The 25,981-nt window shown below is 43.9% G+C and overlaps 1 protein-coding gene across 7 annotated transcripts in view; it reads left to right on the top strand.

The window, feature by feature from the left end:
* The window catches only part of INPP4B (inositol polyphosphate-4-phosphatase type II B), an 877,589-nt gene that overhangs the window by 514,169 nt on the left and 337,439 nt on the right, over positions 1–25,981 (top strand). For all 7 annotated transcript variants that reach the window (XM_040331418.1, XM_040331408.1, XM_040331402.1 and 4 more), the window contains one exon: positions 11,975–12,047. In XM_040331418.1, coding sequence (XP_040187352.1) covers positions 11,975–12,047 — 73 coding nt within the window. The remainder of the gene's footprint in view (positions 1–11,974; positions 12,048–25,981) is intronic.

Genomic DNA, 25,981 nt, shown 5'->3' with positions numbered 1-25,981 from the left:
AGTGTTTTCAAGCCCTTACGGAAGGCCATCAAGGAGGAGGATGCTCGGAGCTGATGAGGGAGCTGGTTCCAAAGAGAGTTCCCCAGTGTTTGGAGCCGGCGGCCACCTTTTGAAGCTGATCGACTAGATTTAATAATTGCTAACAGGGCGTCAGTCGAGCGAAGCTCTCTGGGTGGACAGTAGTGTTGTGTCATATTCGATAAGTACATCGGACCTAGTTGCCAATAGGCCCGAAACACCAGACAGAGTGCCTTGAACTCAACCCGTTTTGCTATCGGGAGCCAGTGTAGATTCTTAAGCACCGGGGAGATGTGATTCCGCCTTGGGCAGTTTGTGACTAGTCTTGCAGCATGATTCTGTGTAATCTGCAATCGTTTTATCCACTTCTGTGGGAGCCCTAGAAAGAAAACATTAGAACAATCTAACCTAGAGTGGATAAGTCCATGAACTAAGATCATACGGTTGTGCTGAGTGAAGAGATTCTTAATTTTCCGTAATAATTGCAGATGATAGTTGGCTGATTTTATGCAATATTTTGCGTGAGGTACGAAGCTTAGTTCAGCATCAAAAATTATACCCAGATTTTTTACCTGCTTAGCTGGAGTTGGGGCAGGGCCAAACGAGGATGGCCAGGCAGGTAAAAAGGTAGAGTTGGCTTGTGGGCCGATCAGCAAAAGCTCAGTTTTGTCGGCGTTAAGGCCTAGCCTGTTTGAGTCCATCCATTGTTGGATGTTAGATAATCCCTTATTCAGCTGCTCAGGCATATTAGGTCCACTTGCAAGGTCTGCCAAGATCTGTGTGTCATCCGCATAGATCTGGCAGCCTAGACCATAGCTGGTAATGAGGTCGGCAAGTGGGCGCATGTAGCAGTTAAAGAATAAGGGAGAAAGGGCAGAGCCCTGAGGTACCCCGCAGGTCAATGACTGGGTATTTGAGCGGTACGACTCCATTTTTATGGAGTGTGTTCTTTCTGACAGGAAAGATCTAATCCAATTTAACACTGCGTCCTCACAGCCAAATAAGGATTGCATTCTAGAGAGAAGGATAGAATGGTCAATGGTGTCAAACGCCGCAGAGAGGTCCAGCAGCACCAAGGCTGCGGACCCCCCCGCATCGCGGACACCCAGCAGACGTTCCCTCATATCTAGGGCAGACATCTCCGTACCGCGACCGGGTCGAAATCCCGACTGGCAGTCATGGAACAGACCGTGTGACTCAAACTGCTCCTGCAGCTGGGTAAACACAACCTGCTCCAGGACCTTAGATAGAAAAGGCAGTAGAGAAATGGGGCGGTAGTTGGTAAGTATCGTGGGTTCCAGGCACACTTTTTTCAATAATGGGAGTATGATTGCTCTCTTGAATCTAGAAGGCACTATACCCAAGCGGAGGGACAAATTAATTACTCTGCAGATGTCAATAATCAGAGTGTCTACATGCTTCTGAATGAACCAGGCAGGGCAGGGGTCATCAGGATAACTGGTTGGTTTCAGTTTTGAGATGATAGCTCTGATTTCCTCCTCTGACACTAGGCGAAATTTCTGTAGTTTTTCCGGAGATGGGGAGTGCCGGACGTGGACGTCATGGCATCAAGACTCAACAAGAAGACAGGTTCATATCCCGCTCAAGGGATCCGATGGCCTGCGGAACCGATGCGCTGGTTTGCCCTTGGCATCAGTTCAGACTACTTTATGTATTTCCCCCGCTCCAGTTACTACCCCGCCTGCTGCGCAGGATCAGGGTGGAGCACATACCAGTCATCCTGGTAGCTCCAGCATGGCCCAGAAGGGCATGGTATTCACTAATCCTAAAGATGGTAGTGGGAGACCCTTGGACTCTTCCTCTACGGCCAGACCTGCTATCGCAAGGTCCGATCCTCCACCCTGCCTTACGGCATCTAAATTTGACGGCCTGGAAGCTGAATCCCTGATTCTCAGGGGTAGAGGTCTGTCTCAGAAAGTAATCTCTACCCTAATCAGAGCCAGGAAACCGGTCTCTAGGGTGATTTATTACAGGGTCTGGAAGGCCTATGTAGGCTGGTGTGAGTCCAAGCAATGGCTTTCTCGCAAGTTTACCATCGATAGAGTATTAAGTTTTCTCCAGCTAGGAGTGGATAAAGGACTGGCATTAAGCACAATCAAAGGACAGATTTCAGCTTTGTCAGTGTGGTTTCAGCGGCCGCTGGCCACCCACTCGCTAGTTAAGACCTTCCTTCAAGGGGTCTTACGTATTAATCCTCCAGTTAAATCCCCGCTTTGTCCGTGGGATCTAAATCTTGTTCTGTCAAGTTTACAGAAACAACCTTTTGAGCCGTTGGCTGAAATTCCTTTGGTTTTACTGACAATGAAGTTAGTATTTTTGGTCGCCATAGTTTCCGCCAGAAGAGTATCGGAACTGGCAGCCTTATCCTGTAAGGAACCATATCTTATTTTGCATAAGGACAGGGTCGTTCTCCGCCCTCATCCTTCCTTCCTACCAAAGGTTATATCCAGTTTTCATCTAAACCAGGATTTGGTATTACCATCCTTCTTTCCTAAACCTACTTCCAGAAAGGAAGGGTTGCTGCATACCTTGGATATTGTCAGGGCCATGAAGGCCTATCTTAAAGCTACAGAGAAGATCCGGAAAACAGATGTGTTGTTCATTTTACCGGATGGGCCCAAGAAGGGGCAGGCAGCTGCAAAATCCACCATCTCGAGGTGGATTAAACAGTTAATCACTCAGGCCTACGGTTTGAAAGGGTTGCCTCCTCCGTTATCATTAAAGGCTCATTCTACTAGGGCCATGGGCGCCTCCTGGGCAGCACACCACCAGATCTCTATGGCTCAAGTTTGCAAGGCGGCAACCTGGTCTTCTGTCCACACGTTTACAAAATTCTACCAGTTGGACGTAAGAAGGAATACGGATACAGCCTTTGGGCAGGCAGTGCTGCAGGCTGCAGTTTGAGACCCTCGGATTCCGGGGGGCTCCCTTTTGAGTTAAATTTAAAAATGTATTTTTTCTCAACTAAGTTGGATTTATTATGATTTGAGTATATCTCTAAATTAAATCATTTTGTCTTAGGAAGATGTTCTCCCTCCCCTCATTGTAAGCATTGCTTTGGGACATCCCATATAGTAATGAATATGCCGCTCTGTGTCCCGTGATGTACGATAAAGAAAAAGAGATTTTTAATACAGCTTACCTGTAAAATCTTTTTCTTGGAGTACATCACGGGACACAGAGCTCCCACCCCTCTTTTGGGGACCATTTTGGGAGGCATACTGCTTGCTACAAAACTGAGGTACTCCTCCTATGGGAGGGGGTTATATAGGGAGGGGCACTTCCTGTTTTTGAGATTGCCAGTGTCCATCACCTGAAGGTACTCCATATAACCCATATAGTAATGAATATGCCGCTCTGTGTCCCGTGATGTACTCCAAGAAAAAGATTTTACAGGTAAGCTGTATTAAAAATCTCTTTTTTGTGGGGTGGGTCCTTGGTGAATCAATACTAGACCTGAATGACCTGGGGGGAAACCTGTTTGTTTTCGCAAAGAAAAGAACCCTGCTGACAGCTGATGACTCATGAGTTTCTAAGGACACAGTGGTTGGCTTTATGGCCCCCTCCTTAGCAACCAGCTATATACAGTGTGTTTAAAGAGGAAAAAACGCAAAATGCATGAAAACTGCATGCAAAAATGCTTAAAAGACGCTAGTTTAAAAATGCAAAATGCACGGAAAAACTTGCCTGAAAATTGCATCGGGTGCAGCCGCATAGATGTGACCCTAGGCTTAATATACAATTGTCACTGACATCTGTTAATGAATGTTTTAAACATCATGTTTAATTTAAAAGTTGGTAGATGCTAGTTATTAAATTCACAGATGTCACACACAATTGGAACATCAGTTTTGGGGGATAAATCCTTGTCCTGCCTTTTGTTAGATTTTTCAACATCATGTTTTCATGGTTGTATTTCTCCAGTTTGACTGGTCCTTTTTTTATTATTCTACATTAATATTGCCCAGGTGTCAAATATTTGACAGTTTTGTAAATGAGTAAAAAAGTGCTAATTTCCTTATTATACTGTCAAATGTTACTTTGATTTGAATTATTCAGACCTGAATATCTACAGAAGGAGAATATCTAAAATTATGCTCCAGCTGTGTTTTTATCAATAGGTAAAATGTTCTTCTTGAGCACAAATCTTAAAAATATTTCTCACTGGCTAAGTCAATTTGCATAGCAATTAGATTACAGACGATAATAAATGATCATATTTTGCTACACCTGCTTGAAAATATGTCTTTTCACACGAAATCACTTTGATTCATGATTAAGTATATAGTGAAGTTTATGAGATTTTTGAACTTTGGGAAAGACTCCCAATAAAATATAGGGATTGGATTTACAGTAGGTGTTTGTGATATTGTGCTTTTAGCACGACAGCGTCGCGCTGATACTCGGCGACATGGTGCCGAGATCTCGCCGACATCTTGCACTCACTGGAATAGTGACAGCACATCCCAGCAAGCGCGTCATAGAAGCGACGGGAGATCCGACTTGGATTCCCGCCAATTCTACACGTGTGCGGCGTTTGTTATGAATCCTGAGGGGGAAGTCCCCGCCGGATTTTAAATAAAAATCCGGCATGGGTCCCCCCTCAGGAGCATACCGGGCCCTTAGGTCTGTTATGGGTTGTAAGGAGAGCCCCCCTACGCCGAAAAAAACGGCGTAGGGGGTCCCCCTACGATCCATACCAGACCCGTATCCAAAGCACGCTACCCGGCCAGCCAGGAAGGGAGTGGGGACGAGCGAGCGCCCCCCCCCCTCCTGAGCCGTACCAGGCTGCATGCCCTCAACATGGGGGGGTTGGGTGCTCTGGGGCAGGGGGGCGCACTGCGGCCCCCCCACCTCAGAGCACCCTGTCCCCATGTTGATGAGGACAGGGCCCCTTCCCGACAACCCTGGCCGTTGGTTGTCGGGGTATGCGGGCGGGAGGCTTATCGGAATCTGGGAGCCCCCTTTAATAAGGGGGCCCCCAGATACCGGCCCCTCACCCTAAGTGAATGAGTATGGGGTACATCGTACCCCTACCCATTCACCTGCAAGAAAAGTGGTAAAAACACAAATAAACCACACAGTGTATTAAAATATTTTATTAGTCTGCTCCGGAGGCCGCCCCCTGTCTTCTTTATTAGCTCTTTTACCAGGGGGGGCTTTTTCTTTGACGTCTTCGGGTGGGTGGGGGCCGCCGTCTGGTTCTCTTCCACCGCCGGGGGGGTGGCTTTTAAAAAAGCCCCCACCCCCCCGGCGGGTTTCCTCCGGCGTCTTCGGCGGGGCTCTTCTTCTTCCGCTATCCCGACGGGTCTTCTCCGCTATCCGGGGGGTCTCGCCGCTCTCCGCTGTTGACTCGTCGCACCCCTTTTCTTCGTCTCGCAGTCCGGTCCCTTCTTCCGTGCTGTACGTCTTCTTCCGTGCTGTGAGTTCTTCTTCCGCGCTGTGACGTCATGTTCTTCACTTCTCTTCTTCTCCCGATGTTGACTCGCCGGTCCTCCTCGCTGAAATGACGGATGCGCGCCTTGCATCGGACCTATATAGGCCTCACAGTCCCATCATGCTCTGTACCTACAGGGGAGGAGGACCGGCGAGTCAACATCGGGAGAAGAAGAGAAGTGAAGAACATGACGTCACAGCGCGGAAGAAGAACTCACAGCACGGAAGAAGACGTACAGCACGGAAGAAGGGACTGGACTGCGAGACGAAGAACCGGGGTGCGACGAGTCAACAGCGGAGAGCGGCGAGAACCCCCGGATAGCGGAGAAGACCCGTCGGGATATCGGAAGAAGAAGAGCCCCGCCGAAGACGCCGGAGGAAACCCGCCGGGGGGGTGGGGGCTTTTTTAAAAGCCACCCCTCCCGGCGGTGGAAGAGAACCAGACGGCGGCCCCCACCCACCCGAAGACGTCAAAGAAGAAGCCCCCCCTGGTAAAAGAGCTAATAAAGAAGACAGGGGGCGGCCTCCGGAGCAGACTAATAAAATATTTTAATACACTGTGTGGTTTATTTGTGTTTTTACCACTTTTCTTGCAGGTGAATGGGTAGGGGTACGATGTACCCCATACTCATTCACTTAGGGTGGGGGGCCGGTATCTGGGGGCCCCCTTATTAAAGGGGGCTCCCAGATTCCGATAAGCCTCCCGCCCGCATACCCCGACAACCAACGGCCAGGGTTGTCGGGAAGGGGCCCTGTCCTCATCAACATGGGGACAGGGTGCTCTGAGGTGGGGGGGCCGCAGTGCGCCCCCCTGCCCCAGAGCACCCAACCCCCCCATGTTGAGGGCATGCAGCCTGGTACGGCTCAGGAGGGGGGGGGGGCGCTCGCTCGTCCCCACTCCCTTCCTGGCTAGCCGGGTAGCGTGCTTTGGATACGGGTCTGGTATGGATCGTAGGGGGACCCCCTACGCCGTTTTTTTCGGCGTAGGGGGGCTCTCCTTACAACCCATAACAGACCTAAGGGCCCGGTATGCTCCTGTGGGGGGACCCATGCCGGATTTTTATTTAAAATCCGGCCGGGACTTCCCCCTCAGGATTCATAACAAACGCCGCACACGTGTAGAATTGGCGGGAATCCAAGTCGGATCTCCCGTCGCTTCTATGACGGCTCTGTCTCCATCGCGGCAAGGCAGCTCGGCGCTGGCTCCCGCGATGGGGCTCGTAGGTGCTCAATCTCGCCGAGAAAGAGAGCGAGATTGACACAAAATCGGGTTCACCTACTGTAGTGTATAGACTAGAAAAGAAGGTTAGTGATAGGTATACTGTATAGTTATATATTTTATGAAATAAAGGTGGCATATTGTATACAAAAACAATATTACTGAATAGTAGGGATGAGCCGAACACCCCCGTTTCGGTTTGCATCCAGAACATGCTAACAGACCAAAAGTTCACACGAACATTCGAACACCGTTAGTCTATGGGACTCGAACGTGAGAAATGAAAAGTGCAAATTTTAAAGGCTAATATGCAAGTTATTGTCTTAAAAAGTGTTTGGGGACCCGGGTCCTGCCCCAGGGGACATGTTTAAATGCAAAAAAAGTTTTAAAAACGGCCGTTTTATCAGGAGCAGTAATTTTAATAACGCTAAAAGTGAAATATTCCTTTAAATTTCGTACCTGGGGGGTGTCTAAAGTATGCCTGTAAAGTAGCGCATGTTTCCAGTTTTTATAACTGTCCCTGCACAAAATAATTTAAAACTACTCGCGCCTATTAATGAACAGTCGCTCCAGGCAATACAGATAAGTCCCCCAAAAAAACCGGCAGGGGTTCCCCTTTATATTCATACCAGGTAAAGGACCGGGGGGGACCCCTGTCATTTTTTTCAATGACTTTTCTCTGTATTGCTGGGACCGACAATTCGTGAATAGCCACGAGTAGTTTTAAATTACTTTTTTTCTTTTGTGCAGGGACAGTTCTAAACACGGGAAACACTTGCTACTTTACATGCATACTTTAGACACCCTGTAAAAAAAACTTTTTCCAAAAAAGGAAAAACACTGTGCTTACGAATATAGATAAATAAAAATATGTGAAAAATTTCCCCAAAATTAATATAGGGAATAAGCTGCCAGTACCAATTTCCTAAAATACCAAAAGTAAACAAACAATATAAAAACAAGGTACAGCGCTAAGTGAATAATGATATAACCAAACCCAAATGAAATGAATTAGTGAAAAACAAACAACTGTGACATAAAGTTCCTGTTAGGAATAAAGTCCATAAATTATGATCCACATCAAATTAAGGTGAATACAAAGAAGTCCAAAAATGGTGATATGCATCAAATGGAGGTGAAAAGGAAAGGAGAAAAGTCTTCTTCCACCAAAAAGGACACCCAAATCGTGAGATGCAGTCTACTTACCACATATAAGTGACCGTGGTTACAGCGGTCAAATCAGGCACAGGGATGTTTATAGTCTTCCCGAACAGACTAACTCCAGGGGCTAGATTCAGATAGGTTACGCGGATCTAAAGATCCGCTCACCTATCTCATTTACGTTACGTCGCTTTTTCAGGCAAGTGCTTTATTCACAAAGCACTTGCCTGTAAATTTGCGCCGGCGTAGCGTAAATCCACCCGTCGGAATTCAAATTCGGTGGGTAGGGGGCATGTATAATTTAAATGATGCACGTCCCTGCGCCGAATGAACTGCACATGCGCCGGCAACTCGTCATGCTTTCGTCGTGAACGTAAATTACGTCCAGCCGTATTCGCGAACGACTTACGCAAACGACGTAAAAAATTCAAAACTCGGCGTGGGAACGACGGCCATACTTAACATAGGATACGCCGCACATACCCCTCATATAGCAAGGGGAACCATACGCCGGAAAATGCCGAACGCAAACAACGTAAAAAAAGCGCCGGGCGGTCGTTCGTTTCTGAATCGGCGTAACTCCTCATTTGCATATTCCTCGCGTATACAAACGGAAGCACCACCTAGCGGCCAGCGTGAGATTGCAGCCTAAGATCCGACGGTGTAAGTCACTTACACCTGTCGGATCTTAGGGATATCTATGCGTAACCTGATTCTATGAATCCGGCGCATAGATACAACGGCCGGACTCAGAGATACGACGTTGTATCTCCTTTCTGAATCCGGGCCCAGGTGTATTTCCAAAATGCACTCGCTCCAAGAGGTGAGTTGATAATTCAGACTCTCATAAAATGAGAAATAAAGGAAGACCCCATAGCATAATACAGTTTGGAAGGGGGTTTAATAGAAAAGTAAATTGCTTTTACAATTATGTACATAAAATGGCGCGGTATATGTAAGTGTGAAGGAAAAGTGGCGTCTCCTCTGATCCTCTCCTGTCTGCTAGGCTCCGTGGTTGCGCATCTCCGTAAACAATGCGTGATGACGTTCCACTCAGCTAGGCCACACATATGCGTTTCGTCAACCCCAGGTATGAAATTTAAAGGAATATTTCAATTTTATTGTTTCACTTTAAGCATTATTAAAATCACTGCTCCCGAAACTGATGTTTTTAAAACTTTTTTTTGCATTGATACATGTCCCCTGGGGAAGGACCTGGGTCCCCAAACACTTTTTATGACAAGAACTTGTATATTAACTTTTACAATTAGCACTTTTGATTTCTCCCATAGACTTTTAAAGGGTGTTCCATGACTTTTCGAATTTACCGCGAACACCCCAAATTGTTCGCCGAACAGGCGAACAGCCAATGTTCGAGTAGAACTCATGTTCGACTCGAACATAAAGCGCATCCCTACTGAATAGATTCCTTGGCGAGAAATGTCCATTATTTTGAAGGCTAATTCCACAATTAACCCCTGCTAGTGATGCAAGAGATGAATTCTCAAATACGCCCACTGCAGACTCCTCTCTAGTTCTCACATACGGCAAACCTTATGTAGTCAGTAATAAGAAGTCGGTCAAGACCAATTAGATTTAAGCTTGTCTTAAATGTTTTAATGTGATTTATGATAAATGAAACTGAGAGAGGTAGTTTTGCAGCACAGACTTTTGGAGGTATGCGACCCTGTAAAATGCTGTTTTTTAATCTGGCTGAGATTAAATAAAGCTGATGTAAAGACTGAGTGAGTAATGTAAGACTGAAGAAATTTAATTTTGGCACAACTGCACTGTTTGATTACTCAAAATATGTTATGCATTAAGCAAGTCAAAATCACATTCTAAAATATTTTTAACCATCTGATCAGGGCTGTGCCAGGGGCTGTTGCCCCTGTGTGTATGTGTACACAGGCACAAACCATCTGAAAAATAGTGTGCACCTCATTTTGCTAGAAACTGTGCAGAGCAGATTTAAGTTATTGCACATTTTATCACAGTTATGAAGGTTTGTCACCTCTAGTCTTAAAGTGGTAAAATAAATCCAATGTATTTACTGAATAAAGTCTCTAACATATTTGTCAGGTTGCTTTGAGTTTTCACTTTGCCATTCTCTATTAACAAGGTTATTGACATAATGAAAATGTAGTCAATAGATGATTTTATATTCTAAGATGTACAAATGATGAATGTGAGTTTATTGATTATTATGGATAAAAATGCAATTTCTTAGTTGTACAGTAGAGCAGTGGTTCTCAACCATGTCTTCAAGTACCCCCAACAGGCCATGTTTTCAGGTTTTCCTTTACCTTGTACAGGTGCTTTAAAGTTATTGTATAGGCTAGTTAAAAAAATGTTTTAAATAACAAACATATCATACTTACCTTCACTGTGCAGCTCGTTTGCACAGAGTGGCCCCGAACCTCGTCTTCTGGGGTCCCTCATCGGCTATTGCGTCACTTCCCCGCATCAGATAACCCCTCTAGGAGAAGCGCTCTCCCGGGGGGTTAACTTGTAGGCATGCTCCCGAGTCCAGCATTTGCATACATAGACACGAATGCCGGACTCGGCCCCACCCGCTGTGTCATTGGATTTAAATTAACAGCAGCAGGAGACAATGGCTGCACTGCTATCAATCGATTCAGTCAAGAGCCGGGACCCGGTGGAGAGAGGAACAGTGCGTCCCTGCCGAGGCAAATACGGGGCTCGGGTAAGTAAATTGGGGGGGGTTGGGGGGCAGTCACTGCCAGGTGTTTTTTCACCTAAATGTATAGGATGCATTAAGATGAAAAAACATGAGGGTTTACAACCCCTTTAAATCAGAGTCAATGGCATGGTATTTTGGACAGCTATTTTATCTAAGAGAAATTCTCAAAACATGGCCTGTTGAGGGGACTTGAGGACAGGGTTGAGAACCTCTGCAGTAGAGAGCACAGAATCTTTATTCTTTAACCATTGGCTATATAGGCACTTCAAGTGATTTGACACTGGCAAATACGAAAGGTGCAGGGACATCCACTATATATCTCATTCTACTCCCAGCTAGCTTCAGTTTTTGCTAGGCCCTTAGGTTAAGGACCCCTTCTCTTTACTGAGAGACATTTATCTATGGAGCTTTTTCCTTGCAATTTTTCCATTATGATTCTTGGCCTCACCATAGCCACCTCCTTCTGCCTGCAGCTTCTGGAGTGATGACTGTTTGGCTGAGTCTTGCAAGATCATGCCTTGACCCTGCTTGGATAAAGATGCAAGGCTGGCCTATAATGTTGCTTCAGGCACTGATTTGTGCATTGGTGCTCACCTTGGCACATGGTGCATGATGTTGAGTTAGCCACAAAGTGCTATACAGATCCAGGGATGTGGTCTTTCCCTGAAGACCCCTTGGTGGATATGCCTACTGTGGAGGGTGAAGCTGATATGAGGTCTTATCTTTTGCATCCTGCCTGGAGTGTGAAATTACTTGCCACAGTAAGTGCTGGGCTTGCACTCTTTAAATCTTTCCCATGGTGCTTGAGCTCTTATCCCCAGGTTATGGTGTAGTGCAGACCACTATACTATATACAGTGTTTCGCAGGCTTGAAACAAGAGCTAGAAGATTTGCATAAATTCCACCACTTCCAAAGCTCTGATTATTCTTCCACTGCAGGGCACACTAGGTGCTGACCGTAGAAACTCATCTACACACTAGTGAATCCACATGTCAAACGGGTCACATACTGATGATGACACTCTTAGAAACTGCTTTACTGTGCAAACATTTTATGCCATGAAGCCCCACCTAGAGGATGCTCGACTATCCATTGTGAAGTCCAAATCAGACGGATAAAAGTTATCCAGACAGGTGTTCAGTACCCATATGTTTTGTGAGACAATTGGAGGAATCTTTTTAATTGCATGTGTGTTCATATGTGTCCTGGATATAGTTGCAGAGAATCTCTTGGTCTCTGACATTTGGGGGATAGCCACACATGATTAGTTGAAAGGGCCTTGGGCAAACATTCTATGAAGATCATTTAAATACTCATGGTTCCTGTTACAGAGATCGATAATTGCAAAAATTGTTTTACCTAATGAGGAGTACTAAAATATTGTCTGAAATGCATTATTTTCTTGTCTTTGCAGTGTGCTTTAGTGTGTGAGTGTTCGTCACCTGAAACATTAAATGGGATGGACAATCTGCCTCTTCTAAATGCAGGTATGATGTGATGTATGCTTCCCAGTGCTTGTACTTTGTCTATGGTTCATAATGGCCAATTGTAGACAAACTGATTGTTTCGTTTTTTTGTTTGTTTTTTAGTTTTCTTTTTAGTGTTGGATAATACAGGGAAGGGTTAGAATGTTTGTTTTGCTTTTATTGATGTTTTCATCTCTACTGGAAGGATGTGAGGGGAACACACAGCACAGTAGTACAAAAGGGGTCCCTGTAACACTTTCAAGCTAGCCATCAAAAAATTATCTTTTTAATTATCAAGGTTTAAGTGGTTGTAAGCCTCAGATATTAAAAACATTAACAAAGTATATCCCACCATAGTCTGGACTAACCTTAATCAAAAGCACCAAGTTTGGTTCCGCTCTGATCTCTCCTTTCTCTGCTATCTGCATGAGATTCTCCTGTATGTAATCTGACGGCGCTCATCCCGCCCCCCTCCCTGAGATGGGCATTGATCAGGCTGCATTCATGGCAATGGGGAGGCTGCAGGTGGGCATTAATCAAGCTGCTTTGATAGGCAATTGTGAGGCTACAGATGGGCATTGATTAAACTGCATTGATGGGCAATGGTGAGGCTGCAGATAGGCATTGATCAAGCTGCATTGATGGGCAATTGTAAGACTGCAGATGGGCATTGATCAAGCTACATTAATGGGCAATTGTGAAGCTGCAGATGGGCATTGATCAAGCTGTATTAATTGGCAATTTTGAGGCTGCAGATGGGCTGCATTGATGGGCACTGACCATTTTTTTTCTTTCAAGTTCTTTATTTAAAATAAAAAAAAAATCCTGAAACTTCCCTCTTAAAATGAAGGTGTGTGTTATACGTCTGTGCGTGTTACATGCCGATAAATACAGTATTTTGTTGCTTTTACAATATATCCAGAGCTAAAAAAAAAAAAATGTTTAGGCTGGAGTTGGGCTTTAGAAGTTAGTCTACCCAAAAGTCTGGTTTTGATAAACAGTACACTGGAGATCATGGAGGATTTCCAAATATGGATATTTTATGCATAGTTACTTTGGACCAGCTTATACAATACTTAGCCAATGCCCCTGGAAGCTGTAAATCACTGAAGTAGACAGTGCTACTCCAGTGATCTCCACTTGCTTTCCTGTCCTGCACTGAGCGAGACAATGGCATCATGCTCTCCACTAGGGATGAGCCAAACACCCCCCCCCCCCCCGTTCGGTTTGCCCCAGAACCTTTGAAGGGACCGAACGTTCGCGCGAACATTTAGAACCCCATTGACGTCTATGGGACTCAAACGTTCAAATTTAAAAGTGCTCATTTTAAAGCCTAATATGCAAGTTATTGTCGGAAAAAAATGGGTTTGAGAACCCGGGTCTTGCCCCAGGGAACATGTATCAATGGAAAAAAAGTTTTAAAAACGGTCATTTTTTCTGGAACAGTGATTTTAATGATGCTTAAAGTGAAAAAAAAATGAAAAATTAATTTAAATTATTTAAATTAATTTAAATTATTTAAATTAATTTAAATATCGTACCTGCTGGGTGTCTATTGTATGCCTGTGAAGTGCCACGTGTTTAGAACTGTCCCTGCACAAAATGAGATTACTATAAGAAAAAGTAATTTAAATCCTGCAATATGGATGAAAATCATTAGAAAAATAGCATGGGTTTCCCCCCACTCCACCCAGGTCATTACAAGCCCCTTTGGCCCTATATACTTTGAACAGCATTATACAGGCGGTGCAAACAAGACAGGCACTGTAGGTTTGTTGTTAAGTAGAATGTTTGTAACTTTGAACTGGTACTTTTTTAAAGTGTAGCTCCAGCCATAAAATCTATGTTTAAGCTTTTCTGAAAACATTGAGAAGGGTTATCACCCCTGTAACATTTGTTTTGCTATCTGTGTGCATCTGTTCAGAAGATTGCAATTCACTTTCTGTCCCAATGACAAATGATGTTTTGAAAATGTGGGTTTTTTAGTGAAACAGGGATTGGTGATAAAGCATCAGTGGACAGGACACACCCTTCCTAGGGGTAGATTTCCTCTCACTTCCTGTTGTCTCCTTCCGTTTGCAAGTAGGAGTCGTTTGTAAGTTGGATGTTTGAAAGTAGGGACCTTCCGTATATACTCTGTAGAAATTTGGGCCCTAGGTGTTGGTGTTGCCACAACACTGTAAGCCCTCACAGTTAGTCTTGGTGGGCGCTGGAACGCCCTGCTGTGTGAACTATTATATCAAGAATTGTAATTACATGCCATTGTTGAACAGTGGTAGAAAAATTGGGCCTTTGGTGCTGGCGCTGGTGCCACAACTCTGTAAGCCCTCACAGTTACTCTTGGTGGGCACAGGAATGGGCTCTGTTGTGAAATATTAGAGCAATAATTGTAATTACATGCCCCTGTTGAACAGGGGCTGAAAAATTGGGCCTTTGTTGTTGTTGGTGGTGGTGCTGGTGCTGGTGCCACAACACTGCAACCCCTCACAGATACTCTAGTTGGAGCGCAGCAATGAGCCTGCTGCAAATTATTACATCACAAATTGTAATTACACGCCCCTGTTAAACAGGGGCAGAAAAATTGGGCCTTAGCCACTGGTGGCGGTGCCCAGAGCCAAACATTTTCTTACAAGCTATCAGCATGATCATTGAGGAGGAAAGCTTTAGGTGCAAACTGCAGGGGACACGGCAGTACACACCAAGTAGCTTTAAGTGCAAACTGAAGAGGACAAAGGCAGGACACACCACGTAGCTTTATGGTGCACACTGCAGAGGACACAGGGAGTACACACCAAGTAGCTTTAGGTGCAAACTGCAGAGGACAAAGGCAGTGCACACCAAGTAGCTTTAGGTGCAAACTACAGAGGACAAAGGTAGTACACACACTACATAGCTTTATGGTGCACACTGCAGAGGACACAGGCAGTACACACCAAGTAGCTTTAGGTGCAAACTGCAGAGGACACGGGCAGTACACACACCACGTAGCTTTATGGTGCACACTGCAGAGGACACAGGCAGTACACACCAAGTAGCTTTAGGTGCACACTGCAGAGGACACGGGCAGTACACACACCACGTAGCTTTATGGTGCACACTGCAGAGACACAGGCAATACACCACGTGAGAATACTGCAGCTAGCACAATCACCTGCCTTCCAGTAAATTAGGAATAGCTGATTTAGCTAAACTATACAGTGTATAAATATATGTACATCACCTGGGATGCATATATATCCTCTACACACTGTAACTTTAACTGACTAGCCTGCCTGCTCTATCTACCTAGAAAAAATGACACTGTCTCTCTCTCTCTCTTTCTCTCTGTCTGTCTTTAACCACCGCCGCAACACACTACACAAGGCTGACCTGCAGGCGGCCTTTTATAATGTGGGGAGTGTACTAAACCCCCTGAGCCATAAGTGGTCAAAGCCACCCTGGCTTTGGCCAATTATGGCTCTCTGTTTTTTGCGCGCTGTGATTGGCCAAGCATGCGGGTCATAGTGCATGCTTGGCCAATCATCAGCCAGCAATGCACTGCTATGCCGCAGTGAATTATGGGCTGTGACGCGCCACTCGAATTTGGCGCGAATGGCCTGTAACGTTCGTATTTCGATGAACGGTCGAACATACGATGTTCCAGTCGAACATGGGTTCGACTCAAACACGAAGCTCATCCCTACTCTCCACCTCATCCAATCAAATAAAGCCTTGCATTAATTTTAGAAAATGCAAAGCATTCTCTGAATGGGTCCTGCGCTGAGTGACCAAGCTCCTGTATTGAGAATGCAGATGGTCATCTGCGCAGCACAGGACCCTGAAGCAAGTGGAGCAGTGGATTAGTGGAGTCTACTCCTATTGTGATTTCTAGCTTTCGTGCCGGACCAATGTAACTATGTAAAAATTTACCATATCTAGAATGCATCTTTAAGTTCTATTGCCCGCAGTACAGTGCGTTGCATGGATTGTGTCACACCACACTGCACTAAAATAAGTTATGCATGCTGCAACGTTTTTCCAGCGCAAACCACCGCAGCACAGTGGTGTGCATTAGCCCAATAGAGAACAAGGCTTTTTCCTTATCATTGGTTGGGACTGTGCCTGGCAAGGGTGCCCAATGCAGTCCCACCGCACCTGGTGTGAATTGGCTCCTAATATATTTTGTATTATGAGAATGCAACAGGAAGGAGAGAAGTATATCCACAACTACAGAGTGAGGAACACAGCCAGGGACTAGGCAGGGAGTAGAAGAATGCAATAGGTACCCAGCAGACCACATCACTGGTATGAAGGATCCTTTTAAACCCATACCTGACTTTAACAGACTGGTTTCCTCAGTTTATTGTGTTGTTAAACGATGTGACTGTGACACAGTGTAGGCGCTTGTGAAGTACATCCCTCCTACTTTCGCTGCGTTTTGATTCCAGCACATTTCCCACATGAGCTTTGATGTTATGAAATAACTACTGTGACAACAATTTCTGACTGTAGTTTCTGTAGTAGCATACTGGGAATTCTGCCAAACTGTCGTTTGATATATTAGACTACTATTATGGTAGATTGGAAAATATCTCATTAACAAATATAAAATTAGGCGGCTGCTTAATTTATGTGACAGATTACCTAATAAACATATTTACTATTCAAAGGCACACAGCAATCAACCTTTTTTATGGTGTTTAAGGCTGAACTCCAGCCTTACCACAGTTGTACAGGCTTCTCTCCTGTACTGAAATGGCTTACTCTGATTTCACTGCACACTGTGAGCTTCTTGAAGTGTGCATTAGAAGATGCAATAAGGCAGATAGAGCAATTATCTTTTCCTGGCTGGAGGATCTCCTTCATCATCTAGCAACTTCTGCTAACGCCTGTCCCTGCCCCCCCCCCCCCCCTTTTTATTGATCAGATTTTCAATTTTTAAATCGTTGTTGCTCAGCATTGCATTTGTGTGTCACCTAGTTCAGTCTGTCTAGGAATGCCCACTCCTTTAGATAGACATAGATACTTGCATAATTCCTCTTAACAGAAAGGTCAATGCTTGAATCAGGACTGAAGTCTTTTGCCCTACCCACTAGCTATGATCTACATGCACTGCTTAGGGATGCCGAGACCAAATGAGGACATCAATGCATCTTAACCACTTCCCACCTGGCAAATGTGTATATACGGCTAGGCAGGTGCTCTCCAGTTCCAGGAGAGCATCCATCTTCGCATTGCACGTATCACAATGCACGGTATTAGGTCGCTGTGATTGGCCCAGGTACCGTGTGATCACTCACAGCAATCACATGATAACATGTAAACAAAAGGACAGAAAGGGGGTGAGAGTGTTGTATATTGAGAATAATCAGCCCCACATCCAATCCATTTTCAAGGCTTGCCGCCTCAACCTCCGCAACATTTCTAAAATACGTCCCATCCTAACCAATGAAACCACAAAGCTCCTGATTCACTCTCTGGTTATCTCTTGCCTTGACTACCACAACTCCCTCCTCATTGGCTTACCTTTAAATTAGGGTTGCAACGATACCAGTATCGGTATCGGTGCTGATATCGAGCATTTTCACCAGTACTTGTACTGATGCAAATGCTTTGATGCCTAATTCGATACCTGGGAAGTCTCACAGGTGATCGGTGTGGCGGTGGGGGCAGTTACAAGCACCAATCTCCCTGTATAGTTCTTAATAAAGCAACTGACCGCTGCTTCTCATCCTCTGCCTCCAGTGGCCATCAGTTTTTTTATTAAAAGATATACAGGGAAATTGGTGCTTGTAACTGCCCGTGCAGGTCCTCTGTGTCCTGCGGCTCCCTTTGGTCCTCCGGGTCCTCCTCCGGTCCCCCTCTGTGTTCTTCTCCGGTCCCAGTCTGTGTTCTCCTCCGGGCCCCCTCTGTTTTCTCATCCAGTCCCCCTCTGTGTTCTCCTCCAGTCCCCCTCTGTGTTCTCCTCCGGTCCCCCTCTGTGTTCTCCTCCGGTCCCCCTCTGTGTTCTCCTCCGGTCCCCCTCTGTATTCTCCTCCGGTCCCCCTCTGTATTCTCCTCCGGTCCCCGTCTGTGTTCTCCTCCAGTCCCCGTCTGTGTTCTCCTCCGGTCCCCGTCTGTGTTCTCCTCCGGTCCCCGTCTGTGTTCTCCTCCGGTCCCCGTCTGTGTTCTCCTCCAGTCCCCCTCTGTATCCTCCTCCATTCCCCCTCCGTGTCCTTCTCCAGTCCCCCCCTGTCCCAGATTTGTCAGGATGGAGAGCAAAGGAAGGAGTCGGTAAATATGTAATTTACCAGCTCCTTTGTTTTTTGAATGAACTGTCAGTGACCACTGACTCTGTCCATTCATAACTGAGTTAACAGTGCTTACGATGCTTCAGATTATGAATGGGGAGGAGCCTATGTCTCCTGTCCATTCATCTTCAGTGCAGCTGAGGCTACAGAGAAAGGAACTGGGGAATCTGTGTCCTCTGTCCCTTTCCCTGTATCAAAGGGGAGATGTCAGGGGTCTGTTCATGTATGTATGTATTTTTTTGCTTTCTTTTCTTTAAATGTTTATTACAATTATTTTTAATATTATTATTTTTTTCATCAGCCCCCCACCAACAGGGCTAATGAAAAAAATAATAATATTAAAAATAATTGTAATAAACATTTGAAGAAAAGAAAGAAAAAAATACATATAAATTGTAAAAATGAAAAAAACAGAAATGGCAAAAAATAAAGTTGTAAAAAATAAAAAAAACTACTGACACAGTCCGCGCCTCATCAGTGCCACCTATCAGTGCTCACCAGTGCTGCATATTAGTGCCACTGTCGCATGACCTTAAAAAAAAAATATCGGTAATCGGTATCGGCGAGTAATTGAAAAAAAGTATTGGTACGTGTACTCAGTCTTAAAAAAATGGTATCGTTGCTTCCCTACGCTACCTCTCCTTCAGTTCATCATGAATGCTGCTGCCAAACTCATTTACCTTGCAAACCGCTCAGCGTCTGTTACAAGTTACAAGTGATTGTGGTGAGCAGACCACACCCCCCCCCCCCCAAGGGTCTGAGCCAGAGGTGGTGGAACTATAATAATAATAATAATAATAAAGGTTTCAGTTACAGGTTTCATTGGCATGTTGATGAGACAGAAGACAAAATATAAGCAGATTTAACCTTTTATTTTTTAACTGTGATGAGCATACTATTTGATGTTTATTGATGCATTAAATGTTACATTTTGTTTACTTAATTGTGATTATGTTGTGTTTTTAAATGCATTTCATAGGCCTTCCTGGGTTTTTTTTTTTGCGGACCTGTACGGGTGCTCCGTGCTCCTCTATGGAGCCGCGGATGTCAGCGGTGACATGCCCGCTGACATCCGACCCGCTCCGTTCCGCCAAAGTGTGATGGAGGAAAAACCTACTTTTTCTTCCGTCTGGCGGATCGGATCGGGTGAACACGGACATACGGTCCGTGTTCATCCGATCCCCCCATAGGGATACGTTACGCCGCCGGAATTGTACATGAATCTGGCCCGTTGTTTTTCCAGACGAGATTCTTGGCAAGAATCTCTTGCCGCCTGAGTGTACACACAGACCTTTCAAAAGAACCGCAGTTCTCTTGAAAGGCAAGTACGCGGTGACGTTATCCCGTACGACGAGCATGCTCTCGTCACATTCGATGCCGTCACCGCCATCTTGCTTCACCCTACCTATGCCGTGGAAGCTACCGCGCATGCGTCTAAGTCATTTCGAGCATGTGCGGGTTTCCACGGCGACAGGTAAGTATACACACTCTCTGGTTTCTAGTCGGGAAACAGGCCAAAAAGAATCTCGATGAGAAAATAGAGAGTAGGATCTCTATTTTCTCGTTGAGATTCTGGCCAGATTTCCAGGTGAGAAACCTGAAAGCCTCGTACACACACTCGGTTTACTCGGCAAGAAAGCTCTGCCAGCAGTTTTCTTGCTGGTTCTTGCCGAGACAACCGAGCGTGTGTACGAGGCTTTAGTGTCTGTCCACAGTTTGGGACTGCATTTTTGCAAATAGAGTTTGATATTTGGTCAGGATCAATGGTATTCTCAATGCTGAGAAATACAGGCAGATACTTATCCATCGTGTCATACCATCAGAGAGGCATATGATTGGCCCCAAAGTTATTCTGCAGCATGACAACAACCCCAAGCATACAGCCAATGTCGTTAGGAACTGTCTTCAGCGTAAAGGAAGGAAGGAAGGAGTCCTGGAAGTGATGGTTTGGCCCCCACAGAGCACTGATCTCAACATCATCAAGTCTATCTGGGATTATACAAAGAAACAGAAAGATTTGAGACAGCCTATGTCCACAGAAGATATGTGGCTAGCTCCCCCCCTATGAAAGCTCTTTGGTTCACTAAAGTTAACAACCTACTGGTCATGGAAGACCTTTTAGCCATAATGTGCAACACAGAATAGTTGTGCACCAAAACCTGGGGGCCCTAGAACTATTTTGTGTACTCTAATGCCTAACTTAACAAACTGTTTGACTACCAGTGAATTCTCACCCACCCTGCTCTTACCAGGGAAAGAGGGTGACTATGTGCTCTTCTCACCCCCTCCCTCCTACCCGCCTCCTGTCTAACTTCCTTTCTGGTTCCTACCTCCTATGTCTTTCTCTTGGTCCCGCACTCCCACAACTTTACTTAACTCCCCTCACTTCACCCTCTTTACCCTCCACTCCCCCCTAATTGTTTTTTGTTGGCGACTACCGAGTCCGGATGTGTGGGATCTATTAAGCCCCCCCTAGGGTCTATGGCCCCGTGTCCACCCCTTTTCTTAATTTCCAACTACTGGCAACATCGCCCATTTGTGTTCAATACGTTAAACTATTGATATGTTTATTTTATCCTGGACTGTTTGTTATTCCTTATTTCAAGGTTAACCATTGCCTTTGCCCATGCAAGATAAGTCCACCGGTTTGTCCATGTTTAAGCCCTGGTACTGGACTGTTTTGTTGTACATCCTTTCCTGGATTACTGTCTTCTGTTAGCCTCCTTTTATGTATATATATATATATATATATATATATATATATATATATATATATACACAACGCAACCAGCAGGATTGTTTCCTTAAAAAAAACACCATAAACCAGTGCAAAGGTTTGAATAGAATGTGTTGAAATGAACAGTCTTTATACATAAATTAGGTTTTCCTGTGTGGCAAAACGCATGCAGAGAAGAAACAGACAAGTGTGAATGGGCCAATAGTCTCAGAGGACCACCAGGCACTCCAGTGTCTGTTGTGGGAAGTTTCCTAAATGTAATTATTTATATTGCCTACTGTAATTTAATTAAGCTTAAAAGAACAGAAAATATTTACAGATTACGCCATCTGAACATGCAGAAGAATATGAAATCACTCCACTGAGCCAATTCCAAACCACAGTTATGCACAAAAGTGTGCCGTTATTGCCAAACAACCGAAGAATTATGTTCACAAAGACAGCAGCTGAAGTAGCATCAGATGAAGAGGTTGATTTATTTTAATAACATAGTGACAGGTACGGTAGACAGATTTGTATGATTCATTTCAGTCCTAAACCTGCATACACACCTGAGCAGAGTGTATTCCTAGTGATTTTCAAGTTTTTTTAGGTCATTGTACAACAGCTTTACATGCTTTGTGCAAATGTATAGGCACATGTATCAAGCTTAAGATGTTTGTTTTCTGAGCTGGGCAAGGGAAGAAAAGCAACTCTTTAGGAGAGCTTTTCAGGTGTAAAAATGCAAATTCCTGTGTAAATGTCCATTTATAGGTACACCCATTGAAGTCTATGGGTGCAAAAATGCTGAATACACTCAAAAAAGCTTGTGTACTTTTTGAAGCATATAGCGTAAGGCAGCTGAGCGGACAAGTATGAACTTTTGGAAGTCACGGGATTATGTATATTAAGAATGATTAGGATTAGGGAAACATGCCGGAAAACATCCAAGTGGGAACTAACAGACATATGTCAAGTCATTTTTTGGGATTGCAGATACTTTTTTTCAATTCTCAAAATACAGCAATTTCACCTACAATAAAAAATGCTACTTGTTTGGCAGTATTGCAAGAAATGGATAACCAATCTTGACTAAAAATTACAACTTAATGGAACAATCATTAGGTAGCCAATGAGGTTCATTTATTACAGGAGTAGAATATTCATATACAGTGTAGCGCTGTGACACTATATTCACTATTATAAGCTAGTCATATGCAATAAAAATTCATATGTTGTTAAATCCCCCTACATGTTTGGGTATTTTGTGTAAACTGAGCAAAATAGACTTTTTACTTTTTTTAGTAAATCATCCAATTATGATTCATGATTGTTTATGTCTAAAATGAGTCACATGCAGACAGATATCTGCAGATCCAACGGAAGACCAACATTTGCATTGACAGTGCTTTGGAAGGTTGGGATCTTTTTGTCCGATTTCTCTTCACACAAACACACTTTGATAGCAAATTTGGATGTCCGTTCTTGAACAATTGCAGGCATAATAGTTTTATGTGGATAGTTTATCTACTTTCGTCACTGGTCACAACCCATATAGCCACATCTACTTATTGCTGCAACTTTCTTATGACACTAGAACAGCCATTATCAGCCAGACTAGGGTTCTACTAGAGGTGGTTAGAAGCTCCTTGAGCTGGGACAATCTAAGCTCACATCTGATGGTGCCTGCATTGTTCCAGGACAGGTATAATGCAACATGGCAGGGTCAGTGGCATGTCTGCAAAAGTGGTGTTCTGACCACTACTGTAAGGGGGCAATTTTTACCACTGTCCACCACCAATGTAAGGGACATTTTCCCAAAAACCCCCTGAAGTTCTAATCATCATGGGTTTCCTTGAGACCTGAAAACTAGTTCAAGGGTAACCCTTGGGATAAAAAGGTTGAGAAAGGCTGCCTTAGAAAATAAGTTGTTCTCATTTCTTTTTCCACTTTTTCATTATCTCTACACCGTGTACAAAAAACATGCTTCCTCCTTAGGGATCCTTCACACAGGTATCCTGGGTGTGGAAAAGACAGTTGATCCACGGTGGTCCACCCCGAGTTCTGACCGGGCACCTAAACTAGGTTATGCAGCTGCTCTGGGCTGTACACATGATGTGACTGCGATACTTTGCTTCACTGCCGCGGCAAACCTTAACCACTTGCCAACGTTATTATACTGCGTCAGGTCAGCACGATCCTGCGAACCGTCATATCTGTACGTCTGTCCCTTTAAGCGTGATAGCGGGCACATGTGCGGCACTGGGGCCCGCGCTCGCGCCCGCTGCACTTGGGGGTGCTGATGCCTGTGACCGTCCATGAGCGATTGTGGGAACGAGAGGCAGAACAGGGACGTGTGTGTTTGTAAACACATACATCCCTGTTCTATGAGGAGAGGAGATGCAGATTGTGAATTCCTACAAGCTGGGAACCAAGATCTGTCATCTCCTATAGTGAGCCCCTTCCACAGTTAGAACACACACTAGGGAACACAGTTAACCTCTTGATCACCCCCTAGTGTTAACCCCTTCCCTGCCAGTGACATTTACACAGTAAGCAGAGCATTTTTTTTAGCACTAATCGCTGTATAAATGCCAATGGTCCCAAAAATTTGTCAAAAGTGTCAGATGTATCTGCCATAATGTCGCAGTACCGATAAAAATTGCAGATTGCCTCCATTACTAGTAAAAAAAAAAAAAAAAATGCCATAAATCTATCCCCTATTTTGTAGACGCTATAAATTTTGCGAAAATCAATCAATATACGCTTATTGTGATTTTTATTACCAAAAATATGTATAAGAATTTATTATAGCAAAAAGTACAAAATATTGTGTTTATTTCAAAATAGTCGCAGAGGTGATCAAATACCATCAAAATAAAGCTCTATTTCTGGGGAAAAAAGGGATGTCAATTTTATTTGGGTATAGCATCACACGACCGCGCAATTGTCATTTAAAGCGAAGCAGTGCCGTATCGCAAAAAATTACCTTGAGCAGCCAAATCTTCCAGGGTGAAGTGGTTTAAGGGCTTGTCACTGTCAGCATGCTGTACCGCAGCTATGAAGTGAATAGGGCTGTGCCACAACAACCATGTAACCCATTTTTTATTGCTTTCTGTGAACACAATTGGATGTTAGCAGCAGCTACATTAATGTTTGCTTTATTAACACTTTATTAGTAGAGCAGGAGTCACATTTGTTGCATTTGTGAGATGTGTTTTGGGGTGCCATTAACAATTGACACCTGCGCTCATGTCGCAGGGGAAGCATGTTCAAGTGTAGTACAGGAAACACACACATGCAAAATGCGCATTTCTCGCACTGTGCTCCGGTCCTTGGTCTGTTCTGTATCGCCTACTTTTTGTATTACATATGCAAGGTACTTACATTTGCTAGAAAATATATGAGAAAATACAAATACCCCTTCACACCTTCTCCATTCACAAATTGTCTTCTTTTAAAAACCCTGCCAAAATGTTATACGAGAAATTACTTTGCTTTTATACTGTATTCTAGAATAATATTTGTTATTCTGCTCGAATGTTTTCACCAAAGTGTTGTGCAATCTATTATGTTTTATTAGTTTTCATTTTATATAATTTACTTATAAATAATATATCATTTTGGCTCTGTTTTTATTTCTTTTGAATGCTGTGCAGTGTAACATTGATTAATTATCCTACTTATTCATAGTTACATGCAACTGCAAATATTTCAAGATTAAGTGGATTAAATCTGTAATAATAAAATGTACAGAGATGATTTATAAAAGGCCATAATCAACAATCAGATGACAAATATTGTTTGAGCCATGAAAGCAAAATAATAGCAAGCTGAAAATCCCAAACCTTCCCCCTGAGCTAATTTATAGAAAAACCAGTGAAACTTTAAGCTAATCATAAACTAATTTGTAAACTGGTCTTGTAACCGCTTTATATATTTTACATGGGAGGGATTCATTTTTCAAACTCACTCATTTATAAAAACAAATCTGAATAATATTTGCAAAGTACAATACATCCTACACAAGAGGAATTTTGTCTTGTTGTCTCTATTGGAAGAAGCAATAGCAAGTCACCTGTGGCGACCGTCGTACAGAGCACTCGGATGAATAAGCAGCCAGTGCTACAAGGTTTTGTCTTTAACTCTTAACCTACCTAAACTGTTGAGACAACAGAACACCACCACTGCCAAGCATAGCAGTTCAGTTAAATTAACAAAGCTGGCATTTCTCATTTATTACATACTCGTTACTTCACTTGTGCTTTCTGGTTGTTTGCATGTGATCCAGCAAGCACCAGAAATCTGACTACCTCACTGGGAAAACACTATGGGAAATCAGACTGAATTGCTAAAACCTTATTAGATTAGTTGTCACACTAGCTTTCAAATTAAGGTATCTCTTTGGTGTTGAGTGGAACTAATTTTTATAATAAAATTGTGTTGTGTATTGATTTATGAAGTAATATGCATTTACAGATCTTATATTAGACAAATAGGCTCCTTTAGGTACTGTTACACACATGCTTGACTCGCTTGTCAACTTGACCTTGCCAAAGTGCATTATGTAATAGCTTATAATAGAGATAGAATCACTCATTGTGGTAAAAGCACATTAAAAGCATAGTACACTTCCAAATGTTTCTGTTTTAACTAGGTATCCGTGTAGTTCCCTGTGTTTACTTTACCCTGAAATGATCGGCTCACATGTTGCTGCAGTTTATAGTGCCATGGCTCATTGATTCCTTACTGTATGTCCATGCATCCATTCCTTACATCCATGTATCCATTCCTTACATCCATGTATCCATTCCTTATGTCCATGTATCCATTCCTAATGTCCATGTATCCATTCCTTACGTCCATATATGAATTCCTTATGTCCATGTATCCATTCCTTACATCCATGTATCCATTCCTTACATCCATGTATCCATTCCTTACGTCCATGTATCCATTCCTTATGTCCA

Source organism: Rana temporaria, chromosome 1, assembly GCF_905171775.1.
Source record: "Rana temporaria chromosome 1, aRanTem1.1, whole genome shotgun sequence".
Taxonomy (NCBI): Eukaryota; Metazoa; Chordata; class Amphibia; order Anura; family Ranidae; genus Rana; species Rana temporaria.
The sequence above is the reverse complement of the archived record's forward strand: the minus strand, read 5'-3'. Positions and strand labels throughout refer to the sequence as shown.